We start from the raw sequence: 15955 nt of genomic DNA on the forward strand, positions 1-15955 counted from the left end.
AATCGAGTAGCTCATCAAACAATCAATCTACAATTAGCCATCAATCAAGCAGTAAGCGATTCGTCTGGTTGACTAATTTGCACTCAATCAATCATTCATACAGCTCTTAACTCTATCAATCAAGCGAGCAATTAATCAGTCAGTCAGTCCCGCAATTATCGCATCAAACTGAGGTACTCTGCCAGTCAGTCAATCACTCCATCTATCAAGAGGCTACTCCAGTTTAGATATAGGTTTATGGACCACAATTGGCTAGAAATGCGGCCCCTGAATTGTTGGCCAAAAGCAAAACGTAAGCAGCTGCTAAATAGCCTATCGATTGCCACTGCGCCCCAAGAATGTCTCTGGCATTTGCAATTAACGGCGCTTTGGGCCAAAGCCAATTCAATTGGCCAGGCCAACTCGCCGCCAGCCATTTGAAATTGTTGCAATGTCAAAGGCAACAATTAAATGCGCCAGCTGGGGATGGGCTGGCCCGGCTGGCTCATGTGTCTGTGGCTTCGCATACTTGACAATTAGCCCGCACAGTACATTAATTATGCATGCGTGTGCGTGTGCGAATCTATCTCTATATATGTGTGTGTGTGTGTGTTTTACTTTGCTCTGACACTCGGCAATATTCTCCAATTTCCTGTGACACACGCGCCACTCAAAGCCAAAACATTTTTTGGGCGAACCGCAAATATACATTCAAAAGACACACACACACACATATACACACACACTCTCATCTTTGGGGTCTCGTTATTTGAGCCATATGACAAGCAAAGACTGCTCGTAATTAGCCCTCCCAAAAGGTTGCGTAATTTGATAGTTTTAATTGGCATTTGCTTGTGCCAACGAAATTTGATTAAAATGCGCTTCGTATTTAATTAAATGGCGCCAACTAATTGGAAAACATAGAATATGAAATGTATGAGAGAGCAAACATGGAGTGCCAACGACTTTGCCACTATGAATTTCAGATGAAACTCGAGCAGTGCGCCATACGAGCGACTGCTAAGCCATATAATTTATCTAATTAGCTGAGCTCCATCTATTTGCGGTGTTAACTACATTGAAAATGGGTACAGAAGATATGACAAGAATGTGGATATATATCAGTTTACAGAACGGAGAGAGAGAGAGAGGGAGAGGGAGAGAGAGAGAGAGAGTGAGAGAGGTAGAGAGAGTGAGATGAAGATACATGTATATGAGGCATAGGCTTCCCTAATCTATATTCCATGATTTTGCCAGCTCTTTCGGATTCAGGTATTACTAAATCAGTTATTAGATAGTATAATGTCATATATTGTAAGGGTTATCTACAATCTGCTTATATTCTTTACTCTCTATTGCTCTCAGATCTACAATCTGCTTATATTCTTTACTCTCCATTGCCCTCAGATTTTTCTTACATAAAATACCAAATTTCTTATATGCTATAATCGTTTACTCTAATGCCCTACATATATTAAATTAATATTAATATTTATTTTAAACATCTTCCACCTAGTTTTATGTTTGCTCCATGGCTATTCACATAAGCCAGATTTTCAAGAGAATCCTTTCTCTATTTGCCATAAGTACTGCGCACTCAAGGCAAACTTTTTGTTTGATCCGCAAATTTGAATGCACGCCGAGTTTTCTGCACTTTTCCTACGGGCTTTTCTTCGAGTTTTCCTCATATTTGGTTTTTGCTTTGCCCACGTATAATTAGAAACGTTTTTCCTTGCTCAGCCAAGTTTTTGCTTCTTATTTTTTACTTGAGCTTAGCCTTTGCTGACTGTGAGATGTTTCTCCAAGCATACAAACAACACACACACACACGCACACGCACACACTCTCACTGTGTGAAGTGGATGAAGTATAGCTTTTGACATTTTCTTTTGTAATTAATAGCAGCAGCTGCAGTTGAGTTAGCTCCCCAGCCAAGTTAATTGAATTTGTGTCGCATTTGCACAAATTCCACATGCGCCATGTATGCTGCGAGTGTGTGGTGTGACTGTGTGCACCTGTGTGTGTGTGTAGCCTTAACAAATTAAGCAATTTACTGCACAGCTGCTGCTGCTGCTACTCCTGCTACTTCTGCTACTCCTGCTGCTGCAGCCAGGTGACTCTTGAGCGCATTAATCAAAGAGGACTTTGGTTCGGCACTTTGCATGGCCAAGCGACATTACTCACAGATCCTTGACTGCACGACTGCTTGTCGCATTGAAGGCGGATAAAGCAGCGTGTGCATTCAGCTTTTCTATCAATCTATCAACTCGAGGTTAGAATGTCACACAATCTATGCTCTGCTCGCTCTGCTTCTACCGCCAGCACTTTTACAGGGTATCTACGAGTCCTCCACACACTCTCAGCCTGTTGTTGTTGCTGTGTCATCTGGTCTAGCGCCACACAAAAGAATCTGCTTGTGGCTAAGTTTTATTGCATTTGACAGTAGCCAAGTGGAACACCGTCTACCCTCCTCCCTCTCTCTCTCTCTCCACAACTCCTTTTGCCAAACAAAAGCAGAAGCAGCTGCATGAAAAGTGTGCGGAAAGTGATGCATGTGCAGCACTCGGTGATTTATGATGATGATGATAGGGACAGAATATTGCTGCTGCTCGAGGCCGAGGCGACAGCCTTTGTTAGTCCAACTATTAGCTAGGAAGTTCCCTGCTCGCTTGTTTCCCATTACTGTTAAGCCAGACGGTTAACATGCTGTCACTAAATATAAATGGCAGTTTACACCGAGTGCTAATATCGAGTGGGACTGTGAAGCAGCTGTGTCAAGTATATACACATATAGTATTGATGATTCCAGCCAACTGTATTAGTCGTGCACTCCCGCCTAGACTTCTCTCACTTGCTATAGACTCTTCTGCTAATACTCCCTGTTATTGCTATAGACTCTTCTGCTAATACTCCAATCTATAGCTTCTATTGTTCGCTTAGCTCTATTGTTGCTTCAACTATTCCACTTGGTCTAACTGCTGCAGTTGCTGTACCCATAACGAGCACTCCAGCTGCTGCATTTGCCATATTTGCTGTTACAGCCACACTATCTACAGCTAATGTTAATCAAATGTTAATGATTGCATTTATATCTTCTGCTGCTGGTTTGCAAAAACTTTGACTACAGTTGCTATTTTCACAATATTTACTTAAGTGCTGCACTTGCTGTTGGCTCAAGCTTAACTTTGATGCTAGTTGCACTTACTTTACTAATTGCTTTTACTGCTATTCAACTTTTAACTAGAGTCGTAAATACTGCTGCAAGAGTCTGCAAATATCCTGATTCCATTGCAACTGTTGCTGTAAATCTACTGAGATATATACAGTTCTTATCTCTGCAGTTTCAACGACAACATTAACAGTTATTATCACATGCGATCTGTTCTATCTCAGTAAGAGCTTTACGGCTGCCATTTGTTCAGTCTGTGTCCACTGCTGCTGCAGCTGCAACAAGTCCTACAATTGACTTTGCTGCTCTTTTAGCATCAGCTACAATTGCTATCGTATATGCTTTTTTACGGCTGCCCTTTCCAGCTCCTCCACTTGAAGTTATGGCTACAGTTGCATTTGGTTCCATGAGAGACTTACGGAAGCTACAGCTTCATAAAGTCTCTGTTACTGCCACTTCCGTAGCATTTGATTGATATTACTGATACGAAATATGTGACAGCTGTTGCTTCAGTGAGTTCCCAGTTACTGTTCTCCTTTACTGTTCCCAGTTACTGTTCTCCTTTACTGTTCTCCTTTACTGTTCTCAGTTGCTGCTTTCAATGACTGCTCTCAGTTACTGTTCTCCTTGACTGTTCCTAGATACTGTTCTCCCTTACTGCTCCCAGTTACTGTTCTGAGTTACTGTTCTCAAATACTGTTCTCAGTTGCTGTTCTCAATTACTGTTCTCAGTTGCTGTTCTCAATTGCTGTTCTCAGTTACTGTTCTCAGCAACTGTCCTGAACTACTGTTCTCAGTTCCTGTTCTCAAATACTGTTCCCAGTTTCTGTTCTCACTTACTGTTCTCAGTTTTTATTCTCAATTACTGTTCTCAGTTACTTCTCTCAGTCACAGTTGTCAGTTAGTGTTTTCTTTTACTGTGTTCAGCTCCAGCTGTGTGTCTAACTGTAGCTTCAACTATGCCTCCAGATATTGCCTTTACTCTAGTTCATACTTCACGCACAGCTCAAGCTAGTATTTATACAACTGTCGCAGCTATTGCCTCACATCCTCTGCCCCGCTATGCAAGCAGCTTCTTCTCTTTCTTCCACTGCTTCTGCTTCAGGCACATCCCACAGTCAGCGCTCAGAGAACTGTCACAGTCATGGTTTTTCAGTTTTTCAGTTCTTACTCCAATTAAAACTACAGCTGCTGCTCCGTCTCCTGCTCGCACTTCAGCCACCGCGCTCCAGCTGCTGCTCCTGCCACAGCTGCTGCTCCTGCTAAAGTTTTACTGCAATTTTCATTGCTGTCGCCTTAACTTAATCATATTAACCGCAATTGCCGACTGTTATCACGAGACGCTTTTTCTTTTTCACCCGCCATCAGACAGTTCGTGCGTAAAGTAATTTATATATTGCCACGCCCACATACACACACACACACAGACAGAGACAGACTCAGACCCACATGGCTCGTGGCACACGGCAGCTAAATAAGACATTTGAGATCCGCACATTTGTTTAACTCGCGTTTTTGTTCTCTTGGAATGTTTTGTTTATTTGCTTTTTGCTTATTTTATTTGATTTTCTTTTCTTTTTTCTGCTGGATTTTTTCTTGTTTTTGTCATTTGTGTGTGTTTTTTTTTTTGTGAGTTGTCGAAGTCGAAATGTTCTGTCACAAATTTGGTCGTCGCTCAGTTTAAAGCCACATATCAAGTCTGGGCCAGCAGGGAAAATAAATTCGATGGCGCACAGCGTGCGTTGTCCTTGACGCAGCTGCTTTATCATTTTCACGTACACGCCCATTGCCCCCACACCACCTCCCCTCAAAAAGAAAAGAAGAAAAAAACCCAAACACCCACGAAATATAAACGTGCCACGCCTCTATCTGCATACACGCACAGATGCTGGATGTGTGACAAAGGAAAGCAAAGAGGAAGCAAAGCCTGGCACCCACACACACACACACACACATACATCACACACACGCACAACAAACGGAACAAAAAATTGACATAAAGCGACATAATAATTTCGCCTTTGAAATTGCCTTACAATTGCCTTTTTTTTTTTTTGGTGGCACACTGGGATTTGCTTCCCCCTCACCCGCAGGCAGCTTGCAGCCATCGCAGCATTCGCGTGCTCCCCCTGCCACCCCTGCTGCCAGCAGGACGCGCTTATTTTTAGCTCTGCCACATGGAAAAACATTTCTTTTTTATGCGCTACGGCTTTGTTATATGCCCTATAAAGAGAGTGATTTGGCTATGGCGAACAGTTGGCCTCGATTATCCACTCCCCACAGCTCCTGCTCCAAGTGCTACCTCGGCATAACAGGTGTAGTGTAGCCTCAGATACTACAAGTCCTTCATCTTGCTTCAGGGATGAGTGCATCCCTGGTTCGGCTTGACCCACTTTGCTTGCCATTTATGATTGCCACTCAGTTTTATCAACAGGCATTTGCTCCCCTCTTCCTCTTCCTGAACACCTCACATGTTTGTTTGCCCAGATATGCATGCAGAGAAAAAAAAAATGAAAAAAGAAAAGAAAGCAGAAGAGCTAAACCGGAAAATGTGTGAAAATGAAAATTGACTTAACAACGACAGGCCTGAAAATAAAAATAAATAAGAAACAACAGAAACACAAATGGCCCTCTCCAGCTCAGCTAGCCAACGACTCCTGCTGCTCCTGCTGCTGTCAGCCGATATCATTTAGTGGCCGCAACACGAAAAGTAAATTACATTTACTTAATATAAAAGCTACTGTCGAATTGCCAGAGGACGGAATAGAAATGCGAGATGCGCATTTTATGTAGTTTGTGGAAAGTTTCAGCCACTCCTGCTGCTCCTGCTACTGCTGGTCCTGCTGCTGCTGCTACGCCTGCTGCTGCTCCTGTTGCTGCTGCTGCTGCTCCTGCTGCTCCTGTTGCTGCTGCTGCTGCTCCTGCTACTGCTGCTGCTCTTGCTGCTGCTGCTCCTGCTGCTGCTGCTGCTGGTGCTGCTGGTGCTGCTGCTGCTGGTGCTGCTGCTGCTGTTGCTGCTGCTCCTGCTGCTACTGCTGCTGCTGCTGCTGCTGCTGCTCCTGCTGCTGCTGCTACTGCTGCTGCTGCTGCTACTGCTGCTCCTGCTGCTACCTGCTCCTGCTCCTGCTGAGGAGTTGCTGCCACATGTCGCATGCATAATCATTAATAAAAACTAAATAGATTGAAGCTGGTGTGTCTTGTCTAGCTGTTGCTGGCTAATGGCATTCATTAGCACCCGCTACCCTCTAATATACACGCACGCAGTCCGACACGCACACACACACACACACACGCACACACACGCACACCCCTTATAATAGTTGCAGGCAAGTTTCTTAAAGTTTCTGTCTGGCCCTTCTGCTATATGTATTAGCTTGTTATGCCCTGTACTTATAGCACATGCTGAATAGAGGGTAGGTCAGCTATGATTGCATATGTATGTGTGAGTAGTCTTGATTATCTTCTTGACTTCTATAATAATTTCGATTGGCTATACTCAAGCATAATATGAATAGATGGATGATTGAGTAGAGAGAGAGAGTGAGAGAAAAAGAGAGTGAGAGAAAGAGTGAGAGAACTGAAATTTAGCTGAAAAATCCCACGCTACATTTACAGGGTATCTGCTAGTCAATCAATTTGCCTTCTATGCCTTATAACGGGGCTTGGCCAGCGCTCAATTAATCTTAATTAAAGTCCTGTGCACGCCGCTTGGCTCAACTCTCGCATATGTGTAGGCGTGTCCGCGGGCGTAAGCAGCTGTTGCTGTTGCTGCTGCTGTTGATGTTGTTGTTGTTGCTGCCCCCATTCGCTTCCATTTCATTTAATTGTAATACATTTGTCTGCTGCTTAATGGCGAATTTACGTGCGTCGTATAAATCAACTTTTGCGCTCAACGATTTATTTTTAGCATTTACGAAGCAGAAGCCGCTAGTCACGCCCCCCTCGGCGCCCCCACAGCAGCTCACACGCATTGATAACAAACCGAAAAAGTGCGTTACAAATGGTTTTATATTTAGCTCGGCCGAAACGCTGCTAATTATGCAGCAATCGGTTGCAAGGGCAGCACTAAGTGGCGGCAGCAGCAGCAGGAGCAGGAGCAGCAGGAGCAGCAGGAGCACCAGCAGCAATAATTTGCTGCCTTTGCTGACCAGACATGAATATAAAATACGCTGAATACACACTCACTCACGCACACTCACGCACACAATCACACAAATTGTTAGCCATTGTTAATTTTGTCGCTCGATTGTTTTGCTGCTGTTGTTGCAACAGTTGCTGTGGCAGCAGCAGCAGCAGCAGCAGCCTCACTCCTATCGACGCTTTATTAATGCCAGCTAAAAAGCACTTTAAATCATAATCAACTTTCATTCAGTTTCCCGTTATTGTTTGTCATGCGAACAAATTGTGAATGATTTCATGAATGCGCTGAAAGCGCCTGCTTACTATTTTTACGCTCGCTCAAGAGCTGTAAATGGCTGGATTAGTTTTCTATACATATGAAAGTTTTCCATACAACATCTGCATATGCTCGTCAGTTGGACTTGAGAGACTCGTAATCAAGTAAAGTATTTCGACAATGAATTCTTGTTGAGTTTGAAGAGCTGTGAGCGAATATTGGGCTTCCAAATATGCTCGGCTACAGCATGCTCATTTTAATTAGAAAATTTTGCTATTCATATGATACAACTTTTGTAATATATTTCACAATAAACTCTCCTATGCAGAGCTTATTTTAGTTGGATCATAAATTTAGCTGAAAAAAAAAAATATGAGATTTAATTTAAATTAGATTTAAATTTTATATAATGAGATTCAATTTAAATAATTTATTTTTAATTCATGCAATTTTTGTTTAAGCTCTTACAATTTGTTTCTATATATAAAGGAATATATCAAGCCCGTTCCTCAAATTCCGATATATTTTTTGTACAATTTTATATGGTAACATCTGCTATTATTTACATACATATATCTGATTATATATGTATATGATTTAGAGGCTTTCTGGCTTTTAAAGGCTTATCCTGCTTAGAGCCACATAGCTTTAATTATAGACTGTTAATGGTGTATATAGTATTATTATTATAAAAACACAAAGGCAAATCCCGTCACGTTTTTTGGGGCATTATAAATTGGCGCGCGCGCTGTGCGGCTTGGGGACAATTAATTAACTAATTAGCGTCGGGCGTTGCATTTATTATGCCAGTGTCGCAGCAGCTGGACATAATTTATGCACATGTTTTGTGGCTAATGGCGGCAAAAATGGCCGCAAATCCAAGCGGGTCGATTGGCCCTCGCCTCAGCTTCGTCCAGGCTGATCAGTTATGGCCCCGTTAGTTAGTTAGTTAGATAGCGGTAATTGCTTGGCTGCTCAACTATCGTTTTCCACTTCACTTCACTTCACTTTACTTCTTCGCTTGTCAATCAAAGTAAAATTAATTAACAGAGAAACAGCAGCAACAACAACAACAACAACAAATCGATATATGAAATCAACTTTGAATTGCACTCTAGATTAATTTTATTTTATTTTTTTTTTGCTGTTGCTATTTGCTGTTTGCGCAAATTGCTTGCACAAACAGCTGGCAATGAGTCAACACAAATAGCGGGAGCAACAACTCAATCAAAACCAAAGCGCAGAGGGCAGAGGGCGGAGGGAGTGGCGGGCAGAGGGCGAGGGCGCGGGAAACGAAAGCGTCAAAAATTTAACAAATTAATTTAGCTGCGCGCTGAAAGGTATGCTACAAAATATTTACAAAATGAAATGCGTCAGCTTGAGCTGACTCTGGAGCGAGCTGCCAGCAGACTAACTGACTCGCTGAATAGCCGAATAGCCGAATGGCTGAGTAACTGTTTACGCTTTAAGCAATTTCCCACAGTGACAGATAACAATCAAATGGAAATGCGAGGGCAGAACTCACAGTGCTTTAAAGTTGAAAATTTTAATTAAACGGAAGCTAGAATTGTGAGACGAAAGTAGTGTAAGATTACCGTAATTGGAGTCTTGAAGTAGGTAATGGTAGCACTGTATACTAGTAGACTACCTACAAGGTAGAGTTGGTAGTGCTCAACTAGGCAAGGCCCGATGCTTCAGCTAGCTGTATTCTTCAGCTCTATCTTTAGTACAGCTATACAGATCTTATAATAGAGATAGAAGTATCTATAGAGCTATAAAAACTTTCCATGGAATGTTATCTGAGCTAACAGAAAGCCATATATTGATATTGATATTGATATTGAATTGATATTCAATTCAATTGCAATCCAATTTCCATTTCAATTCTCTGGCTCAAGCTACTTATATGCCGATATATTACATTATTATAACATGATGCAGCAAGTCAATATACATTTTAATTGTCATCTTCTTTATTTATTTTGCAAACTCGCATATCCAATTGCCCTCAAAGGTTGACTTTTATATTAAAACAGAAATATTTTTGTTAGCTTCTCCTGCAGCGACACTTGGCAAATTGTTTGCGGGCTGCAGATTAGCTCAGCTGCAGCATATTTGCAATGGAAATCTTGGCCAAATAACAATATGGCCTAAGTAAGCTGGCCAAATGGCCAAGAGGCCAAGCAGTCCTCAAGATTTGTGAAATAAATTGAAAAGGCTCAGAGACAGGGGGCGGGGCAGAGGAGCTCAGCTAGCTAATTGCTTGTAATCTTGAGCTGAGGTAAAGCATATTTAGAGATATTCTACAAGCACAAACCCTCTTTGTATATTAATATACACAGATATATACATACATATATATGTATGTGTAGACCTATATTTATGTATTTGGCTTGCCTTGGCATCGATTTAAGCTGGGGCAAAAATTTCAATTAAAAAGCAGAGAATAAAGGCTTTCCTCTACTTGCAGAGTTTACGGTGTGGTCTGGTCTGGCATTTAAAGGAGCAAACGGCGCCAAAGGAGCAGCAGAGCTGGAGCCGGAGCTGGAGCAGGAGTTGGAGCTGGAGCACATTTTATAATTAGAAAACATAACGAATTTGTAAGCAAAATCCTGAGCTTTGCATTCGCCTAAAAGTTTCCAAGTGATTAATTTCACAATCACAACGACGGCAACGACAGCCGAACTGGGGCCAACAACAGCAGCAACAACAACAGCAGAACTGGGGCCAACAGCAGCAACAACAACGACAGCCATTTAAGCCAATTAAGCGACAGCAACAACAACAAATGCCGCCATGAGTTTCCTCAGCTCCATGCAACAATATGTAACAAGTGGCATATCCAGCTTGGGCCTCGGCAATCGGCGCTTCTCGCTGTCGCGCCAGGAGTCCGCGGAGCAGCAGGCGGGCGCAGGAGGCGTGGCTGGCGGGTCAGCAGCGCTTGGCGCACAGCAACAGTTGCTGGCACAGCAGCAACAGCAGCAGCAGCAGCTGCTGCAGCAACAGCCACACCAGCAGCAGCAGCAGCAGCAGCAACAGCAGCTGCAACAGCAACAGTTGCTGCAACAGCAGCAACACGCACACGCACCACTACAGCAGCAGGCGAGCATTGGCAGCGGCCTGGGCGGCGTCGGCGTCTACGGTGCGCCCACAGCGCCCAACGCGGGCGTGGCTGGGGCCGGTGCCGGCGGCGGCAATTATCCAGCCGGCGGCGTCGTCATTGGCAATCCGAATGCCACTAATCCATTACTAGGTGAGTCGCCCACGACGCAGCAAACAAATTCAGTGCATTAGTGTGATAAATGGGATTTACCCCCCAAAAGGCAACTACACACTGTCTGTCTGTGTATGTGTATTGGTGTGTGTGTGTGTGTGTGCCAAAGTGTGGCAAGATTAATGAAAATCCATGACAAACTAAAGATACGTATTACTTTTGATACCTCTTCATGAGCTGAGAAGGTGTATATTGGTTGAGCCTACTGTCCGAAGATAATTAAGAAAATCTGATTTTATGTCTCTTATATTATTTGTATTCTATATATTCTTATATGTATATATTTATATATATTATTCATTATTCATTATTCATATATATATATTCCTATTCAAATTTTCGGTTAGTTGGCTACACTTGACTTGCTCTTCATATACTAGGAATAGTTCGAGCTGCCTTTAGATTACGAGCGAGCATTAGAGAGTCAGTTACGCCCCAGTGGCACATTCTTATTGGTTTGATGTATGCTTGAGCAAAATAATAATGTTACGAATGCGTTGGCAAATGGAAAAAAAGTAATTAATTTTTATGAAAAGCAAAAAATACTGTAATTAATGACGGTTTGTTTGTTTGTTTGTATTTTTTTTGGGGTATATTATATAAAGATATATGTATGTATGTATACAAAAATATATCTATATATATGTATACATTTATCTTATGCACATTATTTCCACTTAATTGATAAGTCTATGGCTTGGGCCTATCGCACGACATAAGAGAGAGAAAGAGATAGGTAGAGAGACAGAGAGAGAGAGAGAGAGAGAGAGAGAGAGATAGAGAGATAGAGAGAGATAGAGAAGTGGAAGTAAGAGCGAGTCAGAGAGGGAAGAAAGAGAGAGAGGAAGGAGAGGGAGAAGGAGAGGAAGGAGAGGGAGAGGAGAGAGGAAGGAGGGGGAGAGAGATAGGAAGGAGAGGAAGAGGAGAGAGAGGACGGAGGGAGTGAGAGTCAAATCGTTTCTCATCTGTTGAATTACAGCTAAATTATTTATTCACTCAAGCGTAATAGAGAGAGAGAGAAGTGAGAGCAAGAGAGAGATTGAGAGTAAATTCGCGCATCTGTTGAACTTAAGCTAAATTATTTATTCATCATGCTTGTTTTAAAGAGAAAGGTACAGAGAAAGTTAGAGAGAGAGAGGCAGAGAGAGAGAGTGAGTTAAATTGCTTTACATTTTACTCAAAGCGCATGAGAGTCCCAAATTTACTTTCCCTCATTGGAAGGGTCCTATTCGTCATGCATATGCAGAACTGTTCGCAATTCTGTAGCCGTTTCACATTTTAAGCTCATTTTACATTCTGATTGACCCCTGAGGATGGCTTCGCTCCGTCTCAGGGATGGCATTTATATGTTAGGCTACTCTAATCTTACTCTAATCTTACGTACTATTTGTGCCTGAATAAGCCGAAGGGAATGCAACTAGCATTGTGAATATACTCAATTAGTATTCATATTCGTATAGCTTTTCGGTTGCATCTCTCAGATGAGTTAACTTCAATTTCGCATTACGCATACGCCATGTGCTTCAGCTAACCGAGATTCGATTATGGCTAAATGCAAATATTACATTGCTACTCATATTACTCATACGCCACGTAGTGCAGCTGCTGTTGCTGCTGCTGCTGTTTCATTTGAGCTTCTCTGCAATTCATATATGCCCATTGAATATTCAGCCAAGCCAAATATTTGGCTACTCGGCAAATTTGCTCAAGAACATTTACTCGATTTGGGCATTGCACATACGCCCTGTGGTGCCCATTGGCAAATGCAGCTGCTCCAAGCAACGCCAAATCCATAACAGCATCCACAGAACGAGCTGAGCGAAACAAGAATCAATGCGTAATCGATAGTTTTTATTTCCGGGCTCGCCGCAAAGATGCCAACAGCCGATGGGAGCCAAGCTCATATCGAATTTGCCAGGCGTCATGTTTTCCAAATGCAGAAACCGAAAGTAACAAGAACATTTCGAGTTCGAACAGCAAAAGTTTTGTGGATAGTTTTGCTGCGCTTTTTTGGATGTGTGTGTGTGTGTGTGTTTGTGGTGCAAATGGTTTGAAAGTCGACGAGATAAGCAAACAAATCCACAACCAAAAAAAAAAAAAAAAAGAAAATGAGCAAAAAGCAAAATAAATAAGAACAAACTGCAACAGAGAGCAAAAACTGTGCAGCGCCACTGGTTGGGGCAATCAACATGCATATGAGGTCCTGCTGAGCGTTGTTGCTCCTTTTGGCAACGAAAATTCGTTTTGCCTGCCGGCAAAGCCAATGCGGGACTTTGGTAGTAGTTGTTGCTGTTGTTGTTGTTGTTGCTGTTGCTGTTGGCAATCGCAAACACATTTGAAAGTCAAGACACAGACGCAGCAAGCCGCAGAAACCGCTGTTCAGCTGATTCGTTGTCCTGTGTGTCCTGCGTGTCTCATCGTGGCTCGGCATTTGCTTAGCATTTGATTTACAAACGTCTACAGCATTTGAATCAAATTGAAATTGGCTTATCTTGCTGCACGCGCCACCAACGAGCAGTTTCTGGCCACATGACAACGACAACGAGAACGGCGCGTCGATGCCATCAATGCTGAAGTGAAACTACACAAGTTTTAGCTATAACAGTGGCTTAGAAAAACGGCTAAAAAGTGTTAGAGTGCTTAGAGAAGTTTTAGCTATAGCAGTGGCTTTGAAAAACGGCTAAAAAGTGCTAGAGTGCTTAGAGAAGTTAGAGAAGAAAGCCGAAGAAGTCAAGCAGTTACTCTGCTAGATGTGGTTAGTAAACTAAACTAAAACTAAACTAATACCTATACAATAATATAGCTAAGCTGTGTTTAGGCAGATGAATGAGTTAGGTATAGTCTGTGTCCATCTATAACATGAAACAATCAAACTTGTCCATGAGAAACTCATTTAAAAGACTCTTCAAATAAACAGCTAAATCTGGCCTGAAACTAGTCAAATGGCCAGCACTGAACAGATAAACAGCACTACAAGGCGTGGCTGCTATAAAACCGCCAACGTGTAAGCGCATTTCCCAATGTGTCCATGTGTGTGTGTGTGTGTATCAGTGTGTATCTGTGTGTGTATCTTTGTGTGCTTTTCTATTTCCCCATCCACTTGGCTGTGCGGCTGTGTTTTGGGCTAACTTTGACTTTATGCTCGAATCTCTCTGTGTACATATGTATGTATGCATACACAATATATGTATTCTCTTTTGGGTGCTTTTGCATAAGCAGGAGCAGGCAGGCAGGCTATCAGCTAGTCAGAGCGGCTGAAGCCCAAAAAGCTTTCATGACGAAGCCGCAGCAATGGTTAGACAAATGGAGTGGCACTGGCATTCACATAGGAACTGCAATGCTAGCACCATTGTCCTTGTCGCTGGCAGCAGCAGCAACAGCAATACCAGCAGCAGCAGCAGCAGCAGCAGCAGCAGTAGCAGTGATAGCAGCAGCAGCAGGAGCAGGAGCAGCAAGAGCAGCAGCAACAGCAATACCAGCAGCAGCAACAGCAGCAGGAGCAGCAGCAGGAGCAGGAGCAGCAGGAGCAGCCACACAGATGCATGTCAAGGTTGCGGTTGTGTTGCTCTGAGCAATGCTTGTCCACATCCTGCCCCAAAACACCTACACCATGGCCTCCATCCATGCTTTCCAGCCCCGCCCGCCGCCCGCAGCCCACCGTCCGCCGGCCCCCGTCCCCTTCCCCTTCTGCCTCATGCCACATTGACCGCAACGCATTGACTTGACTGGAGCTTAGCTGGCGGCCTGACTGACTGACCGACAGCCTTGTTTCCTTCCATGTTTCCTTCCTGCTCTAAACTGTAAACACCCCGGGCTACCACTGCCTCCCGACCTCCCCTAATCCATTAACATGCGCTTCATGGCTAAGTACTCCCCATTGTATTAGAAGTTACGAGCGTTTGCTTCTCTCTAGCAATTGCATGACTTCTCTCTCCTTAAGCTCTGGGCATTGAAATACAAAAAATTGAGGCGAACAGCTGAGAATAATACGGCGAATAATACGGAAAACAACATGAAAACGTAATTTGTCTTTTAGTTTTATTTCTCTTAGGTTCACAGCTCAAAGCGACGCTTAAGACTCAAGGTCAAATGCAATTTAATACACAGTTCCCCAGAGACACCCTGTGCTTGATGATGTTGTTGGGGGGAGGAGTATTACTTTTAATACAAACTGAGAGTAGAATCAAATCACAGTTCTACTACTAAGTCATAGGATATTTAGTGGTTCGGCATGCCGAGCTCGTTTCCTGCTCCCACTTTGCCACTCTTCCGCTACCCATCAACTCAATTCGCCATATGTACTTCTCTCCACAGGGTACCCCAAGCCACTGCCCGGTAGTGCAGCAGGTGCAGCTGCTGGCAATTGCTCATCCGCTGGGAATACGCCCATCAATTCGCGTCGCCAATCGCGCGCCCTGGAGTGTTTGGTGCCGCCCCGCACGGGCTCGTTTCGCAGCCGGAACTCGCCGCTGCATCAGCCGGATCCGCCGCCGCGGCCTCCGTTGGCCTTCTGCAAGCGACGGCTCAGCTGGCCGGAGGTCGATCCGCGCTCCAATTCTGGGTAAGTGTGAGGCCCTAATGCATAGTTGATGATGTGCGAGAAAGTCGTAAATGGAATATTTTCCCCTATTTTATACCCTGAGCCCAATTGAAAATGAAAATTCGCGGGTTTAATGATTTCTGTATGGAAAGAGACGGAAATTAAAATGAAGTAGAGTAGAGTAAGGTAGATTCTTGAAGAGGAGAGGGAAACGAATATTAAAGATCTGGAATTTGATATTGCTTTAATATTGCTGTAGTTTGGGTATTTCCTAGTCGAGCACTACCAGCCGGTGTTTGTTTTTATTTCCGTGTGGCCTCCCGCAGTACAATTGCTTATTATAATTAGCTACGGGGCGCCGCAAATAGCTATTTACTTGTATAAATATGTGTGCACACATATTATGTGTATTTGTGTGTGCATTTGAAAGAGCAATGCATAAATTATACAAGGTCTGCGCCTAACGGGCACCTCACTTCGAGTCGCTGCCCGTAAATTATATATTTAAGGACCTGAAAGGCTTCTCGGAGCGAAAGGAAATGAATTATTTACCAATTAATGAATCTATTCAAGTTGCTATTACTTTACGTATTACGT

At 43.2% G+C, this 15955-nt stretch overlaps 2 protein-coding genes across 5 annotated transcripts in view; both read left to right on the top strand.

Moving 5' to 3' along the window:
• The window catches only part of unc-13-4A (BAI1 associated protein 3), a 75090-nt gene that overhangs the window by 34011 nt on the left and 25124 nt on the right, over nt 1–15955 (top strand). For all 4 annotated transcript variants that reach the window (XM_089260379.1, XM_089260380.1, XM_089260378.1 and 1 more), the window contains exons 4-5: nt 10015–10797; nt 15133–15379. In XM_089260379.1, the coding sequence (XP_089116505.1) occupies nt 10341–10797; nt 15133–15379 (704 nt within the window). In that variant the 5' untranslated portion in view covers nt 10015–10340. The remainder of the gene's footprint in view (nt 1–10014; nt 10798–15132; nt 15380–15955) is intronic.
• The window catches only part of drpr (multiple EGF like domains draper), a 100492-nt gene that overhangs the window by 24445 nt on the left and 60092 nt on the right, over nt 1–15955 (top strand). The gene's annotated exons all lie outside the window — the stretch shown is intronic.

Source organism: Drosophila navojoa, chromosome 4, assembly GCF_054131105.1.
Source record: "Drosophila navojoa isolate 15081-1374.11 chromosome 4, UAZ_NAV_1.0, whole genome shotgun sequence".
Classification (NCBI taxonomy): Eukaryota; Metazoa; Arthropoda; class Insecta; order Diptera; family Drosophilidae; genus Drosophila; species Drosophila navojoa.